The 18,501-nt window shown below is 37.0% G+C and overlaps 2 protein-coding genes across 2 annotated transcripts in view; one reads left to right on the forward strand and one right to left on the reverse strand.

Moving 5' to 3' along the window:
* LOC128869792 (kelch domain-containing protein 10 homolog) overlaps positions 1 to 15,894 on the forward strand; it is a 32,285-nt gene extending 16,391 nt beyond the window's left edge. Inside the window, exons 2-3 of the mRNA XM_054112394.1 lie at positions 14,420 to 14,973; positions 15,042 to 15,894. Of these exons, the coding sequence (XP_053968369.1) occupies positions 14,420 to 14,973; positions 15,042 to 15,392 (905 nt within the window). The 3' untranslated portion in view covers positions 15,393 to 15,894. The remainder of the gene's footprint in view (positions 1 to 14,419; positions 14,974 to 15,041) is intronic.
* A 56-nt stretch (positions 15,895 to 15,950) lies between these two features.
* Positions 15,951 to 16,555, reverse strand: LOC128869793 (putative nuclease HARBI1). The gene is made up of 2 exons (XM_054112395.1): positions 16,373 to 16,555; positions 15,951 to 16,312 (listed from the first exon to the last, which is right to left on the reverse strand). Exons 1-2 carry the CDS (start codon positions 16,401 to 16,403, stop codon positions 15,951 to 15,953), a joined length of 393 nt encoding a protein of 130 aa, XP_053968370.1. The 5' UTR covers positions 16,404 to 16,555.
* Positions 16,556 to 18,501: the final 1,946 nt, after the last annotated feature.

The following is an 18,501-nucleotide window of genomic DNA, read 5'->3' on the forward strand; positions in this document are numbered from 1 at the left end:
TAAAAGGAATAGAGAAGAATGGTATAACAGGCTTATAGAAAGTATTAATCACATTAAAGATAGCGAGGGAGGGAGGATGGTTCCATGTGTGGAAGTCCACGCAAGTGGGGAAAGTTACTGATCGCCATTCACCTGGGAGTGGCCAGGACGATTCTTCTACATATGGTCCAAGCAGCTCACAACGTCCGGGATTAGCCCACGTATCCTCTGGTTAGCTTCCGAACACCCGTTCGGGAGTGAGCTAACGTGAGAAGGCGAAGCATCCCAGCATAGCTGGTTGTGCGCTGGGTTTGGGACCCGCCACTTAAAAAGCCCCCCCAATGAAAACAGCAACAAAGCCTCGGATGAGAACTTCCAACACTGATGACGACCCCTGCAAACGAAATAAGGAATACGATTTGAGGGCATGCACCTGGAATGTCCGGTCCCTTAATGGGGAAGGTGCCTCTGCCCGGCTGGTTGATGTCCTCGTGAGAGTAAAGGCTGACATCACTGCCATCCAAGAGATGCGATGGACGGGGCAAGGTAAGAAAAACATAGGACCTTGCGACGTCTATTACAGCTGCCATGTAAAGGAGCGCAAATTCGGTGTCGGATTTGTTGTGGGAGAGAGACTTCGTCGCCAAGTACTGTCGTTTACTCCGGTGGACGAGCGTCTCGCAATAATCCGCATCAAAGCGCGATTTTTTAACATCTCGCTAATTTGCGCCCACGCCCCGACGGAAGAGAAGGACGATGCGACCAAGGATTCTTTCTATGAGCGCTTGGAACGTTCCCATGAGCGCTGCCCCCGCCACGACATAAAAATCGTGCTTGGCGACTTCAACGCCAGGGTGGGCAAGGAGGGAATTATTGGTCCCACAGTCGGAAAATTCAGCCTGCACAACGAAACATCCGGTAACGGACAGAGGCTGATCGACTTCGCCGGGGCCCGAAACATGGTAGTCTGCAGCACCAGATTCCAGCATAAAAAGATACACCAAGCTACCTGGCTGTCTCCTGATCGAAAAACGCGAAACCAGATCGATCATTTTGTGATAGATGGAAGACACGCTTCTAGTGTATTAGATGTACGTACGATCCGAGGAGTCAACATCGACTCGGATCATTACCTTGTTGCAGCCAAACTGCGCACACGCCTCTGTGCAGCAAAAAACGTACATCTACCTACGCAAAGAATGTTCGACATCGAAAAGCTGCAATCACAACAGACAGCCAGAAGATTCGCCACTCGACTCTCACTCCTGCTCTCGGAGAGCACTGCCCAACACACCGGCATGCGCGAGCAATGGAGCAACATTTCTCGTTCCCTACGTACCGCCGCCGAAGAAGAAATCGGATTCCGGCGAGCCCGAAAAAATAATTGGTACGACGAGGAATGTCATGCTGCCGCCGAAAGAAAAGATGCCGCCTATAGAGCCACGCTGCGATCGGGCGCAACGCGAGCCATGTGGGATCGCTACAGAGAGCTGAAAAAGGAAGAGAGACGTATTATCCGACAGAAGAAACGAGAGGCCGAAATACGTGAGTGCGAGGAGCTTGAGATGCTGGCCAATAGGAACAACGCCCGAAAATTCTACCAGAAAGTTCGGCGGCTTACAGAAGGTTTTAAGACCGGGGCGTTTTCCTGTAAGAACAAAGACGGCGATCTGGTGACTGACATACAGAGCAATCCTAAATTATGGAGCGAACACTTCTCGAACCTGTTAAACAGTGACAGCTGCGCATGTCATAGAGAATGTGAAGATCCCCATACCCCAATCGTTGATGACGGAATTATCGTTCCGTTACCCGACCATGACAAGGTGAGAATAGCAATATCGCGGCTGAAGAACAACAAAGCCGCGGGCACCGTCTTTTCGTCGACTTCAAAGCTGCATTCGACAGTACGGAAAGGAGTTACCTGTATGCCGCTATGTCTGAATTTGGTATCCCCGCAAAACTAATACGGCTATGTAAGATGACGTTGCTCAACACCAGCAGCGCCGTCAGAATTGGGAAGGACCTCTCCGAGCCGTTTGATACCAAACGAGGTTGGAAAGCATCGTACGAGCCGCAGAACTTAATCGCTCAGGCACAATATTTTATAAGAGCGTACAATTGTTGGTTCTGCCTTCTCCAAACTGGATAAAGAGGCAAAGCGAATGGGGTTGGTGGTGAACGAGGACAAAACGAAGTACCTCCTGTCTTCAAACAAACAGTCGGCGCATTCGCGTATCGGAACCCACGTCACTGTTGACAGTTATAATTTCGAGGTTGTAAAAGACTTCGTTTATTTAGGAACCAGCATTAACACCGATAACAATGTCAGCCTTGAAATCCAACGTAGAATCTCTCTTGCCAACAAGTGCTACTTTGGACTAAGTAGGCAACTGAGCAGTAAAGTCCTCTCTCGACGAACAAAACTAACATTCTACAAGACTCTCATCATGCCCGTCCTAACGTATGGCGCAGAAGCTTGGACGATGTCAACATCCGATGAAGCGACGCTTGGAGTGTTCGAGAGAAAGATTCTGCGTAAGATTTTTGGACCTTTGCACGTTGGCAATGGCGAATATCGCAGGCGATGCAACGATGAGCTGTATGAGCTTTACGGCGACATAGACATAGCGCAGCGAATAAAGATCCAGCGGCTTCGTTGGCTGGGTCATGTCGTCGGAATGGATACAAACGCTCCGGCTTTGAAAGTATTCGATGCGGTACCAGCTGGTGGTAGCAGAGGAAGAGGAAGGCCTCCTCTGCGTTGGAAAGATCAGGTGGAGAAGGACTTGGCTTCACTTGGTGTGTCCAATTGGCGCCGGTTAGCACGAGAAAGAAACGACTGGCGCGCTTTGTTAATCTCGGCCAAAATCGCGTAAGCGGTTATCGCGCCAATTAAGAAGAAGAAGATAGCGCTAGCTGGTGGAAATTTGTTAAGAAGATAAATGGTGAAGCTGCGGAAATAAGTTCCGCCATATAAACGCATGAATTTAAGGTTTATTTTGAAAATCTGCTGAGCCCTACTGCTAATGACAAGAAAATTTTTCATGCACATAACTTCCACGCTGACGATCTGCTTGACGCAGTTTTTTCACTAGACGAAGTTAGATCTGTGCTAAACAAAGTTAAATTAAACAAAGCTCCAGGGATTGATAGAATTCCTTACGAGTTCTTAAAAGTGCTCCCGATACTTTCATTAAGGCTATGTCAAGTGCTTACACAAATCTTTACGAAAAATGCAAAGTAGACGAGGCTTTTAGAACCAGCGTAGTTTTTCCTATCTTCAAAAAAGGGGATCCTGCGCTGGTAGGAAACTACAGAGAAATTTCAATGGTGAACTGCATTGCTAAAGTTATGATGGGCATAATTAACGAAGGAATAACTTCTTGGACTGAAAGGAACAGTATCTTAAACGAGTATCAAGCCGGCTTCAGAAAGAATTACTCCACAGTCAACAATATATTCAATTTAGCCGGTATTTTCCATTTAGAATTTGAAGAAAAGAAGAAGGTTTACGCGTACTTTGTCGACTTTAAAGCGGCATTTGATAGAGCACCAAGAAACGCCTTGATATATAAACTGCACCATATTGATCTTGCAACGAAACTAGTGAAGTTCATAGAGAATATATACAGCGATACAAAAACGGTTGTATCGAACGGCTCAGAAATTTCAGATACATTCAAAACAAACTCAGGCGGCAAACAGGGATGCTTTTTACCGCCAATACTATTTGCTCTTTACATAAACGACTTAAATGAAAGCTTAGAAGGAGGATAAAGCATAGAAAGGAAAAATATTAGACTTCTAATGTATTCGGATGATATCATTTTGTTAGCGGATCACCCAGACAAACTACAAGCGATGATTAATAACCTTCAAAGCTACTGCAACCTGTGGAATCTTGAAGTAAACCGCTCAAAGTCTCAAATAATGGTGTTGAGAAAAGTTGGAAAACTTAGTAAAGAGGAGAAATGGTATTATAGTAAGGAAGAAATACAGACTGCGTCTCGATATACTTACTTAGGAGTGGAAATAACACCTCAGATGAATTTTAAAAAACATGTTGAAAACAGAACTAGGCCAGGATGAATATGTACATACAAAAGCCTCTAGTACTAGTAGGATATATAAGGAATTAGATTGGTCAAAATATCTGGTTTATTTCAATAAATATGATATGGGCATTTCTCCAATGTCGAATGCGACATTCGTACGCATTCAAAGTGGAAAAAAACATATACCAAAACATTATTTTATTTTGACAAAAGGCGAAAGCTATAGCACTTGATTAGCACTATGATTGGTGCTAAGGTTGATTTTGGGAAATTGTTCGTTTTCAAGATAATTACAAAAAACCAAGCCATTCACATGCGATAAAAACAGAAGTCGCTTTCAAAGCAAAAAAATCAAACACTTTTTTCAGCGAAACCTGAAGAAATATATTAATGCGACTAATTTTTAAATGTTATGCATTGATGTATCTTAATAATGCTTTTTATTTTATTTAAAAATATTAAGTAGTTTATTTTTTATTTAATTTTACTCACTGTCGCACGCGACATGTCGCATGCGACATTTTGTTCCATCATACTTTTTATGTTTATTTTTTTACTTTTTATGTAATTAGACATGAAAAAGATGATTATCAATGGTTTTTAATATATTTAATATACTTATTTTCACAACCAAAATTATAAACTTAACAAAATATCTTCAATAAAGAAAAACAAAAATAAGTATATTAATCTTATATACTATGTAAAAACAAAGAACGGAAACTAACATAACTGAGAATAGTATTACTAATGTCAAATAAAGTTCTTTTAATGGAATATGCAGTCCTAGCTGCTTCTAACTGTTGGCCATCGCAACAAAACGAATGCAACTGGGATATACTTGGAATATTTTTCACTTCCTTCCATTTTTCGTCCAACTTATAATGAAGAGGCAAATTTTCAATTTGAGCAGATGGCATAAAATACATTTTAATTCCATTTGTGTTGTTTTGTGCACATTGATAAAACGATAGTGCATCTGGTAAAACAACGTTTTTAGATTTTGTTATTTGCCACACTTTTCTTCTAATGACGGCTGCAACTCCATCAACGGCTCCCTTTCCGTGAGAACTGGCATTACTAGTCATTAACATAAAGCGCTTAGCTACTAATTTACCTTCAATTATAATGGCGTCTTTCTTTCCCGAAGCTTGCACACTAATATTATCATTCTGATAAAAAGCATTGATGGCATTAATTAGGCTTTCTGGTACGGTTCTGCTGGATTGGTTAACGTTTTTCTTTTCTTCAAACTGCTTATATTTTTTTACCAGGACTTCAAGAACTTTTAGCCTTCTGTGCATGTCTTTTGGCATCGCTTTCTCCACTTTTTTAACAGCTTTCGCCAAGGTTTGTCTACATTCGTAAGATGCGTTTTGGCTTTGACGTGCATATGACATTCCATTTTCTAAGAGTTTTTGGCGCCTCTTTCGTTGTCGTATGCGAATTATATCTTCTTTGCCTTCGGCCAGTGCTCTCCACGTCTGTCTAGCTTTCCGCATTCTTTCCTTGTTTCTTAATTTATAGTTTTGTAATTTTGTTTCATCATCCTTTAACCTTTCTCTCCACCGTTTACAGTTCGCCTTATTTTTCTCACCGCCGTTTTTACTCATCTACATTCAAAAATTTTATATTTTGTATTTACATATACTAATAAAGATATTTTCGAACGAAAATTTATTTTGAATCAGTACATTTTACACTTACGATGTCGCACGCTACAAGCTTTAAATAAGTAAAAAGAGCAAAGCGCTGATTATTTTCCAGCAAAGTTTTGGGTATTTAATTAGCAATAAAAATATCTATTTGCTACTAATATTTGATGCAAATTGTACAAATACCTTCGACTCACTGATAACAAATGTTCTTTTTCAATGTCGCACGCGACATCGAGTTATACGGTAAATCAAAGAAAAAATTTACCGTAATTGGCAATCGCATCGTTCCTTTTACATTTTTCTTACATTCTTTACATATAAACCGAGATTTAAAAACGCAAATGTCACGGCATAATATGTATATCTCATCAAGATCATTAATCAAAACAAAACATGCAACAGAAATGTTTAAAACGGAACTTTTGCACTGGTTCGACTTTGCATTCGAATATTTCAAAATGTGGTATGTACAAATGTAAAATTTGTTTACATTAGTTACATTTGATAGATTCCCTATAAAAATATGTTAAAACAACATAATTTTATAGACTTTGAATTTTTTGGCTTCGGTTGACATTTCTGTGGAAATGCCCATATAGAATCAAGCATGTGAATAATGAGGGCTAGAAGTGACATGGTAATTTTAAATAACAACAGATTTGACACAGAAAATATAACTTGCTTAATGTGTAATTTAGGCGAGCTTGAAAACATAGCACATTTCCTGGCGCGCTGCCCAATATTAAGAGAATACAGAAAAGTCGAAAATTTACCTTAAATGATTCACAGCTGATTGAGATTCTCAATGGGGAAAATGATTATTGGGATACGCTTTTGCGTTTCATTAAATATGCCTCTAGATACAGAGATTACTTAATAAAAGAGTTTAACTGGGCTTAAAAAACCGTAAACCGGTAGTACAGTCATCGACTGCCACTCGTCTCGTACGGTTGTGCTTTCAGTGATATTTTTTTCTCTTGCGTTTACTCTGCGTGCAATTTATAGTTACACAACATTAGCTAAATAAATTATGATATTCAAGGTAAATTTTTATTTAAATACCTTACTCTGTCTTGAATGTATTTAAAGATGCCCCCCGAGGCGACAACTTTAGGGAATAATAGGTTTGCCCTATTATCTTCTAGCCCCCAACCCAAAAGAAAAAAAAGCAAACAAAATAAGATAACAAATATTTCCAACATTGCCAACAATTCCAAAAGAAAACCCTCTGAACTTAGTGGTTAGTTCTACGGAAGAAAATAAGCCTTTAAATAAGTTTTCTTGTTTCGCTGTGCACAAAGCATTGTTAAATATTAGTTCCGAAATACAAGAAATAAGTGAATTAAGAGATGGTAACTTATTAGTGCTTGTGAAAAACATAAATATACGCCAACAAATTCATAGCAACAAAAAACCTTGCTTCAACGAAATATCAGAACCAGAGATGATTGAAAATATGAAAGAACAGGGTGTTATATCTGTTTACAAATTCCCCAAAAATTTGAATGGTAAAGCAGTTTCAAGCGGCGTAGTCCTTCTGAACTTCGATCGTTATCACTTACCAGAAAAAATCGACATTTCTTGGTATACAACCAAAGTCAGAGCCTACTACCCAAATCCTATGAGGTGTAAAAATAGCCCACTTCTCGAGCATACAAAAAAACTATGTAACAAACCACCCGTTTCGGATTAATTGTTTTAAATTGTAGAACTAAAGGGGATCTAGGAGAAAATTTCACTTTCAACAGGCAAGTGGGAGAATCGACAATAGATTACTGTATAGTCAACAAAGTTGAAGTTGTTTTTAAAAGTTAGTCGGACCATTTGCCCAATAAATTGAAGTTGGGTGGAAGAGCCAGCAAAATCTCAAAATGTTGCTTATTGCCAAAGTTAAATCCAAAAAACGGAGAAGTATCAAAAGAATTAAATAGGAATATAGGAATTATAAGTAGAGTAAAAGAACCTAATATTCGAGATCTCCAAGAAGCCAGAAAACAGTCGTCGATAAGGAACCAAAGGACATCAAAAAGCTTAGGCAAGAAAAAGCTTACCAAAGAAAGTAGAAGAAGCAAGAATCTCATAATTTCAAAGCTTAAGTGTCTTTAGAGAAAGCTATAATGAAACAAAAAAAATTGTTATACTTAAAAGCAAATAAATATTTTGAAGAAGTATGTAAAAGGAATAGAGAAGAATGGTATAACAGGCTTATAGAAAATATTAACCACATTAAAGATAGCGCTAGCTGGTGGAAATTTGTTAAGAAGATAAAGGGTGAAGCTGCGGAAATAAGTTCCGCCATATAAACGCATGAATTTAAGGTTTATTTTGAAAATCTGCTGGGCCCTACTGCTAATGACAAGAAAATTTTTCATGCACATAACTTCCACGCTGACGATCTGCTTGACGCAGTTTTTTCACTAGACGAAGTTAGATCTGTGCTAAACAAAGTTAAATTAAACAAAGCTCCAGGGATTGATAGAATTCCTTACGAGTTCTTAAAAGTGCTCCCGATACTTTCATTACGGCTATGTCAAGTGCTTACACAAATCTTTACGAAAAATGCAAAGTAGACGAGGCTTTTAGAACCAGCGTAGTTTTTCCTATCTTCAAAAAAGGGGATCCTGCGCTGGTAGGAAACTACAGAGAAATTTCAATGGTGAACTGCATTGCTAAAGTTATGATGGGCATAATTAACGAAGGAATAACTTCTTGGACTGAAAGGAACAGTATCTTAAACGAGTATCAAGCCGGCTTCAGAAAGAATTACTCCACAGTCAACAATATATTCAATTTAGCCGGTATTTTCCAATTAGAATTTGAAGAAAAGAAGAAGGTTTACGCGTACTTTGTCGACTTTAAAGCGGCATTTGATAGAGTACCAAGAAACGCCTTGATATATAAACTGCACCATATTGATCTTGCAACGAAACTAGTGAAGTTCATAGAGAATATATACAGCGATACAAAAACGGTTGTATCGAACGGCTCAGAAATTTCAGATACATTCAAAACAAACTCAGGCGGCAAACAGGGATGCTTTTTACCGCCAATACTATTTGCTCTTTACATAAACGACTTAAATGAAAGCTTAGAAGGAGGATAAAGCATAGAAAGGAAAAATATTAGACTTCTAATGTATTCGGATGATATCATTTTGTTAGCGGATCACCCAGACAAACTACAAGCGATGATTAATAACCTTCAAAGCTACTGCAACCTGTGGAATCTTGAAGTAAACCGCTCAAAGTCTCAAATAATGGTGTTGAGAAAAGTTGGAAAACTTAGTAAAGAGGAGAAATGGTATTATAGTAAGGAAGAAATACAGACTGCGTCTCGATATACTTACTTAGGAGTGGAAATAACACCTCAGATGAATTTTAAAAAACATGTTGAAAACAGAACTAGGCCAGGATGAATATGTACATACAAAAGCCTCTAGTACTAGTAGGATATATAAGGAATTAGATTGGTCAAAATATCTGGTTTATTTCAATAAATATGATATGGGCATTTCTCCAATGTCGAATGCGACATTCGTACGCATTCAAAGTGGAAAAAAACATATACCAAAACATTATTTTATTTTGACAAAAGGAGAAAGCTATAGCACTTGATTAGCACTATGATTGGTGCTAAGGTTGATTTTGGGAAATTGATCGTTTTCAAGATAATTACAAAAAACCAAGCCATTCACATGCGATAAAAACAGAAGTCGCTTTCAAAGCAAAAAAATCAAACACTTTTTTCAGCGAAACCTGAAGAAATATATTAATGCGACTAATTTTTAAATGTTATGCATTGATGTATCTTAATAATGCTTTTTATTTTATTTAAAAATATTAAGTAGTTTATTTTTTATTTAATTTTACTCACTGTCGCACGCGACATGTCGCATGCGACATTTTGTTCCATCATACTTTTTATGTTTATTTTTTTACTTTTTATGTAATTAGACATGAAAAAGATGATTATCAATGGTTTTTAATATATTTAATATACTTATTTTCACAACCAAAATTATAAACTTAACAAAATATCTTCAATAAAGAAAAACAAAAATAAGTATATTAATCTTATATACTATGTAAAAACAAAGAACGGAAACTAACATAACTGAGAATAGTATTACTAATGTCAAATAAAGTTCTTTTAATGGAATATGCAGTCCTAGCTGCTTCTAACTGTTGGCCATCGCAACAAAACGAATGCAACTGGGATATACTTGGAATATTTTTCACTTCCTTCCATTTTTCGTCCAACTTATAATGAAGAGGCAAATTTTCAATTTGAGCAGATGGCATAAAATACATTTTAATTCCATTTGTGTTGTTTTGTGCACATTGATAAAACGATAGTGCATCTGGTAAAACAACGTTTTTAGATTTTGTTATTTGCCACACTTTTCTTCTAATGACGGCTGCAACTCCATCAACGGCTCCCTTTCCGTGAGAACTGGCATTACTAGTCATTAACATAAAGCGCTTAGCTACTAATTTGCCTTCAATTATAATGGCGTCTTTCTTTCCCGAAGCTTGCACACTAATATTATCATTCTGATAAAAAGCATTGATGGCATTAATTAGGCTTTCTGGTACGGTTCTGCTGGATTGGTTAACGTTTTTCTTTTCTTCAAACTGCTTATATTTTTTTACCAGGACTTCAAGAACTTTTAGCCTTCTGTGCATGTCTTTTGGCATCGCTTTCTCCACTTTTTTAACAGCTTTCGCCAAGGTTTGTCTACATTCGTAAGATGCGTTTTGGCTTTGACGTGCATATGACATTCCATTTTCTAAGAGTTTTTGGCGCCTCTTTCGTTGTCGTATGCGAATTATATCTTCTTTGCCTTCGGCCAGTGCTCTCCACGTCTGTCTAGCTTTCCGCATTCTTTCCTTGTTTCTTAATTTATAGTTTTGTAATTTTGTTTCATCATCCTTTAACCTTTCTCTCCACCGTTTACAGTTCGCCTTATTTTTCTCACCGCCGTTTTTACTCATCTACATTCAAAAATTTTATATTTTGTATTTACATATACAAATAAAGATATTTTCGAACGAAAATTTATTTTGAATCAGTACATTTTACACTTACGATGTCGCACGCTACAAGCTTTAAATAAGTAAAAAGAGCAAAGCGCTGATTATTTTCCAGCAAAGTTTTGGGTATTTAATTAGCAATAAAAATATCTATTTGCTACTAATATTTGATGCAAATTGTACAAATACCTTCGACTCACTGATAACAAATGTTCTTTTTCAATGTCGCACGCGACATCGGGTTATACGGTAAATCAAAGAAAAAATTTACCGTAATTGGCAATCGCATCGTTCCTTTTACATTTTTCTTACATTCTTTACATATAAACCGAGATTTAAAAACGCAAATGTCACGGCATAATATGTATATCTCATCAAGATCATTAATCAAAACAAAACATGCAACAGAAATGTTTAAAACGGAACTTTTGCACTGGTTCGACTTTGCATTCGAATATTTCAAAATGTGGTATGTACAAATGTAAAATTTGTTTACATTAGTTACATTTGATAGATTCCCTATAAAAATATGTTAAAACAACATAATTTTATAGACTTTGAATTTTTTGGCTTCGGTTGACATTTCTGTGGAAATGCCCATATAGAATCAAGCATGTGAATAATGAGGGCTAGAAGTGACATGGTAATTTTAAATAACAACAGATTTGACACAGAAAATATAACTTGCTTAATGTGTAATTTAGGCGAGCTTGAAAACATAGCACATTTCCTGGCGCGCTGCCCAATATTAAGAGAATACAGAAAAGTCGAAAATTTACCTTAAATGATTCACAGCTGATTGAGATTCTCAATGGGGAAAATGATTATTGGGATACACTTTTGCGTTTCATTAAATATGCCTCTAGATACAGAGATTACTTAATAAAAGAGTTTAACTGGGCTTAAAAAACCGTAAACCGGTAGTACAGTCATCGACTGCCACTCGTCTCGTACGGTTGTGCTTTCAGTGATATTTTTTTCTCTTGCGTTTACTCTGCGTGCAATTTATAGTTACACAACATTAGCTAAATAAATTATGATATTCAAGGTAAATTTTTATTTAAATACCTTACTCTGTCTTGAATGTATTTAAAGATGCCCCCCGAGGCGACAACTTTAGGAAATAATAGGTTTGTCCTATTATCTTCTAGCCCCCAACCCAAAAGAAAAAAAAGCAAACAAAATAAGATAACAAATATTTCCAACATTGCCAACAATTCCAAAAGAAAACCCTCTGAACTTAGTGGTTAGTTCTACGGAAGAAAATAAGCCTTTAAATAAGTTTTCTTGTTTCGCTGTGCACAAAGCATTGTTAAATATTAGTTCCGAAATACAAGAAATAAGTGAATTAAGAGATGGTAACTTATTAGTGCTTGTGAAAAACATAAATATACGCCAACAAATTCATAGCAACAAAAAACCTTGCTTCAACGAAATATCAGAACCAGAGATGATTGAAAATATGAAAGAACAGGGTGTTATATCTGTTTACAAATTCCCCAAAAATTTGAATGGTAAAGCAGTTTCAAGCGGCGTAGTCCTTCTGAACTTCGATCGTTATCACTTACCAGAAAAAATCGACATTTCTTGGTATACAACCAAAGTCAGAGCCTACTACCCAAATCCTATGAGGTGTAAAAATAGCCCACTTCTCGAGCATACAAAAAAACTATGTAACAAACCACCCGTTTGCGATAAATGCACTCTTCCTCCACATCATCCCAATACTTGAACCCGCACCTTTTGCGTAAATTGTTCGGGTGATCACCCAGCCTCAAGCAAATCTTGTCCGAAATTTACTCAAATAAAGAAAATCATTACTATTCAAACAGAAAACAAATGTTCATTTCGCGAGGCATTGCATATACTCAAAAACTCATCCGCATTCCTCCCCGCCTTACCATTAGATCAAAGCATAACTGAATAGAATATGTAAAATTCTTCAATGGAATTTAAAAGGCTTATTTAATAATTACCCAGATCTCAATACACTAATAAATGAATTTTCACCACACATTATTGCACTATAAAAAACTCATGTCCCAACAAACAAAAAAGCCTATGCTCCCCACAAATTTGTAGGATATCTCACAACTTATGCCAAAATAACACCAGCAAACAAGGCATTGCTCCCTTTATAAAGAAAACGTTAAACCACAGACTTATTTCGGTAGTTTCAAACATCGCTGTAGTAGCTGTTGAACTTGAAATAGGTTTCAAAATTTCTGTAGCTACTTGCTACATTCCTCCAAATCAAACTTTTACTAGGAAAGAAATTATGGATATTGTCAACTCTGTACCCACCCCAACAATTATTTTAGGTGATTTTAATGCGTGGATTCCACTTTGGGGATCTTCTTGCCCTACTCGCAGAGGCCAAGAAATCGAAGATGTAATACTCACCAAAAACCTAGTTGTCCTTAACGACAGATCGCCAATTCATTTTTCGACGCATGGTACATTTACCCACGTAGATATTGTCCTTTTTTCTGCATCCATAGCTCCCAAACTCTCCTCTCTCACATTAGACGATGTTCACAATAGCGACCACTTTCCCATAGTAACCACATTGTCTACGCCTACCTCTTACGCTGTAAAACCAAAATCGAAATTTATTACTGATAAGGCTGACTGGCCAAAGTTAAGTATCTAAATCAAAACCAAGAGTCTCAAACATGCACTAGAAAATTTGTTACTAAACTTGCCTACTTGGACTTGTTATCAGTATTAAGAAATACGAAACAATCTCTATAGGCCCTATACAAACGCAATAGAAGCATAAAAAATTTAATTAACTATAAAAGAGCTAACGCCAAGTTTAGAAAAGAACTAAAGTCGGCAAAAGCAGAGTCGTTTCATAAACTCACTGCAGAAATAAAACCCACTTCAAGTCCAAAATCAAAATAATATTACATTTGTTCATTCACCAAAAGGTACCCGTCGATATTGCGGAACAATTTGCATTCGAGTTCTCTTATAGATCTCAAAACTCACAGTTTCACCCCAAATTCACTGAGTTATCAAATAAAATCATTGTCGAAGAATACCACAATCCTAGTCCATTCCCTAATGCACGCCTTCCTGAGTCTCTGATTACAGTAGAAGAATTTGATTCCACAATCATCACAAAGACGGGAAAAACCCCTGGTTCCGATAAAATTGCTTACCCTCTATTAAAAAGCCTTCCATTTTCCATAAAAGAAAGGCTTGTAAGTTTATACAACAACTTATATAACCAAGTGTCTAAAATACAACCCTGTTAATCTTTTCATCATTCATTTATTATATTGTTCATTTATTGTATTCATTCCTATATTCATTTTTTTTATTTTCTAACTGTTGTATAGTCAGCTGATGCCAGTGCAGTTAAAACAATCAGATCCATAACCATACGAATATTTTCTTCATATACATTTAAACATTTATACTAAGTTTCCACCGCAGCCGGAGTTTGGGTTCTCTGCCGCTATCGTGTTCTTAGCGCAAACACGAAACAAAACACCTGTCAAATCCCATACAAAATTAAAACACAACTCCATACCTAAACCCACTTTTCAAAGCGTGTTTTGTTGGGTTTGCGTCTAATTTAATTATTAAGTGGTGGCAATGTTGCTCATTTTCCTCATTTATTATTGCATTCTTATCGAAACATGGCAACAATGATTGCAATTTGTCAATATGACATTTGATTGACGCACCGGCTATCCATTTGCTGAATCTTGCTCAAACGATTGTTATATATATCAAACAACAGGTAAAAAACCGAGTGTTGAGCGAATAGAGGCTACTGGTGATGCGCCAATTCCGCAATATGGGCCGGGAATAGTTTTACATGAACATTATTTATATACGGTTGGGGGAACAACTGGCTATGATTACTCTTGTGAAGTGCATCGCTTAAATTTGCGCACACGAGTGTGGGAATGCGTATATATCTGTCGTCCAGATATACGCGAAGATCCAGAGGGTCGTTATCGTCACGAAGTTGTCTACGATGGGCAATACATATATGTGCTGGGTGGTGGTACATCGAATTTAGTGTATGATTTACAACGCATCCCTGCATTTAATTTAATTACAAACCGATGGGAATATTTCGTCACATTACCCGATCGAACATCACAAACAAATCTAACAATCGAGCGACAAAATTCCGGATATCCAAACCCACGAAAGTGCTTTTCCTGCGTACAGCACACGAAATCGAATGGTGAGGTCGAAGCATTCATTACGGGAGGCTTGCAGGTGCGTAATAATTAAATTTAGTATTATTAAATTATATTTGAAGTTGGATATCCCTTTTCCATTTGCAGGCCGATCAAGTATATTTTTCAGATATATGGAGATTAAATTTTACTACTAAGCAATGGACACTTATAAAAACAGCCTCTCTACCAAAAGCTTTGTACTTCCATGCCGCAGCGCACAGTCAAAATGGTTGTATGTACATATTCGGTGGTATTGAATATGATGAAAAACGTATACGACGGTGCAATGACCTTTATAAAATGTGGATGACCATACCATTATTAAGTGAAATTTGCTGGGAGGCAGTGTTACATTACAGACCAAATCTCAAATTGAATGGCCACTCACAGCTGCTTAAAATGGGCATACCATTGCGCTTTGCACAGAGATTGTGGCATTCTTCAAAAGCCAAATGATTATACAATAAATGAAGAGATATATGGTATGGTATGTCATGTAACGAGCAATAAGAAGCGACAATTTTTATGTTTCATTCTAGACATAAAAGCATAATTATTGTTTGCTAACCATTTAGGAATGACATAGTTTCATATGGAAGAAATGGAACCAAAAGAATAAACATAATAAAATAAGACATTAATAATGAGTAAAAATGAAAAAAGCTAATTAATATGAAAATAAGAGTAATTATTTTTATACGCTACATATGTGTACGAGCAGTTGTGGCGATTTTTTTTACAATATGGTTCATACACTGTCAATGGATGCTCAGATCACGAATTCTAGAAAATTGTATCATAAGAGTGGAAGCAGGATCAAGTGGCCAATCGGGCAACCAGATGAACACCAAATTTAAAAGGATAATAGTCTGCCGTCTGATTTAAAGTTCGTATCCATGAGTCTATGCATAATTAAATTCGCTTTTTCCAGATTAACGATATAAACAAATTATTTTCAATAAAGAAATCAAAAATGAATAAAATGTAATTTTATAAAATTATGTATTACAAATTTTATTGTTCTGGTGAAAAGTTGTTTTTCAGATTTAAACCAATTGGACTCTTTGTAGGATATGGCTTCATTAAATGCTGAGAGAGACGAAAAGCAGAGTCCCCTATAATATGGACTGGTATTTTTGTGGATCCATACAGCAAGCTCAATTCATCAAGAAGTGCACAACTTTGCAACTCGCGCTTTAGCGATGATTTTTCAAAAATTCCGGAGTCGTTGCATCTTCCAGGACTGCCGCAATGTATATAAACAAATCTATATTTTGCGTCTACCAAAGCCAATAGTACTACGGAATACCACCCTTTGTAGTTGTAGTAATCAATGGCTTCTTCCTTTCTTGGATGAATTTCAATATGACATCCATCTGTATAATAAAGATGCTTTTGATTAAACGTTATTTTTATCGCATTACTTATAAACCTACCTATTGCTCCAATACATTGTGGATAGCCCATTGCATTAAAATCTGCGACTCCATTCTCAATTTGCGCCCTTGTCAGTGGAAAATTTTTCAAATATATTGGAGCCAAAGATGTCCCAACTTCATTGCAAAACTCGATGAGTATTTTGCAAACAGTTGCTTTGCCTACTCCAAACAAATGTCCAATTGATCTGTATTCAAGAAGATGATCCTAGTGCATACAAAGCAATTGCCACGCGCTTTTTTAGTGAAATCGGGTTTCGATAGTTCGTTTTTCTTTTGGCTATTTTTTCAAGTTTGCTGCACAATTTTTCAAAGCAGGATCTTTCCATTCGGAAATTATTTTTGAAAAACTTGTCCCCATTACTCTGGCAGTCTACTTCTCAAAAGGTACTGGAATGTTCCTAAAATATACATGTACATTATACACAAATAATGTATCATAAATCTGTTTACCATACCAAAGACCATACACTTTGCGAACGCATTAAATTGGCAGCAACGCTTAAAATTATTTTATTTTCCCTTAACCTTTTTTTTAAATAATATGTGACCAACTCACTATCAATTATTTTAAAATAAAATGATAAAATCAACATAACAAATTGAATTTTATGCACCATTTTATAATTTTATCAATTTTTATAATTCTTATTTCACAATGTCAACAAAAGACAGTTCAAACACAGTTTCTCCCAAACTTTCGGTGGAAACAGTTGACAGTTCTCCCAAACACAACTCCTGCAAACACGGTGTTTGCTTTTGGTGGAAACGTAATATTACATATACAACGAAGTGCTTTAAATAAAGAAATTCAGCACTAAATACAATACAATATATTTTATTTTAATTGGAGAGCAACATAAACATTTGGCATCCCTTGCGGGGAATCTACGGCCTTTGGTGTAAAGCGGAGGTGAAAAAGGCAATTTTCTCCGGTGAAGGCGAATTCACATCAAACTGTTCAACCAAAAATATAGAAAGGTGGTTCATAAACATTAAAGTGCACGTGATGTGTTATTAACTAACCTAACCTTTGATATGCAAGTACATACATGCGTGCATACGTACATTGCTCGTAGTGAACCTGGTGACTTTCTAACTGTTTAAGAAACTCACCACATCTAATTTGCATACATCGGTACTCAAACTGCAATCTGATATATCAATTGAGAATGGAGAGAAAATACAAGCAGCTTATGTCAAATAATGCTGCCGAAATTACAATAGCTGAGACAATGGGGGAGCTTAATGATATTTTGGAAACTTCAGAACCACCTCACGAAACGTTGACTGAAACATCATTTCAAGTACAACTCGTTGCCCAAGCTCTGCCTCGTATCAAAGTGCCTTCGTTCGATGGAAATTTCCTCCAGTGGATTCCGTTTAAGGATTTACTTAATTCTCTTGTTATAAGTAACACTGCGTTAACAAACACGCAGCGCTTACAGTACCTGAAAGATAGTCTGACGGGTGAAGCTAAGAATGCACTAGATAACATTACAACGACTGATGCTAATTTTAAGACGCTTGGGATCTACTGAAAGCAAAATATGAAAATAAACGCGTTATAATTAATGCACATTTAACTGCTGTAACAAAGTTGCCTTCTGCTCAGAAGGAATCTGCCTCCGCGCTGAGGAGTCTGCTTGACGGCGTAACATCATCGATACGGGCGTTACAATATCTTGGACGTCCCATTGAGCAATGGGACGATTGGCTGATGTTTACTATCATTCATAAATTGGATCCCATTACTCGAAAGGCATGGGAGCTTGCCCTTAAATCAAACGACAGCGTTCCGACATTCAGGGAGCTAGAAGAGTTCCTTGCCAGCCGAACTCAGTCCCTAGAGATAGTCCAGAGCTTCATCCCTCTAGTAAAAGGGTTAACAACTTGCACGGTGTGACTGGAAATCATACTACCTCAAACCGCTGCTCTAGCTGTTCCGGTAAACACTTCATTATGTTCTGTGGGGACTTTTTCAAATTGTCGCCTAATGAACGATACCAATGTATACTGAAGCGTAAGTTATGCATTAATTGCCTCAGAAGCGGACCCTGTTGTACTTCTGCTCGACGGTGTTATACCTGTAATGCCAAACATCACACAATGCTTCACGAATATTTTGC

The sequence above is a fragment of the Anastrepha ludens genome, chromosome X, assembly GCF_028408465.1.
Source record: "Anastrepha ludens isolate Willacy chromosome X, idAnaLude1.1, whole genome shotgun sequence".
Lineage (NCBI taxonomy): Eukaryota > Metazoa > Arthropoda > Insecta > Diptera > Tephritidae > Anastrepha > Anastrepha ludens.

Bases quoted from the DNA above. Each gene is read 5' to 3' on its own strand.
- LOC128869793 (XM_054112395.1), bottom strand. From the start codon at position 16,403: ATGGGCTATCCACAATGTATTGGAGCAATAG. The intron at 16,313-16,372 runs GTAGGTTTATAA...TTTATTATACAG, and splicing joins ACAATGTATTGGAGCAATAG to ATGGATGTCATATTGAAATT.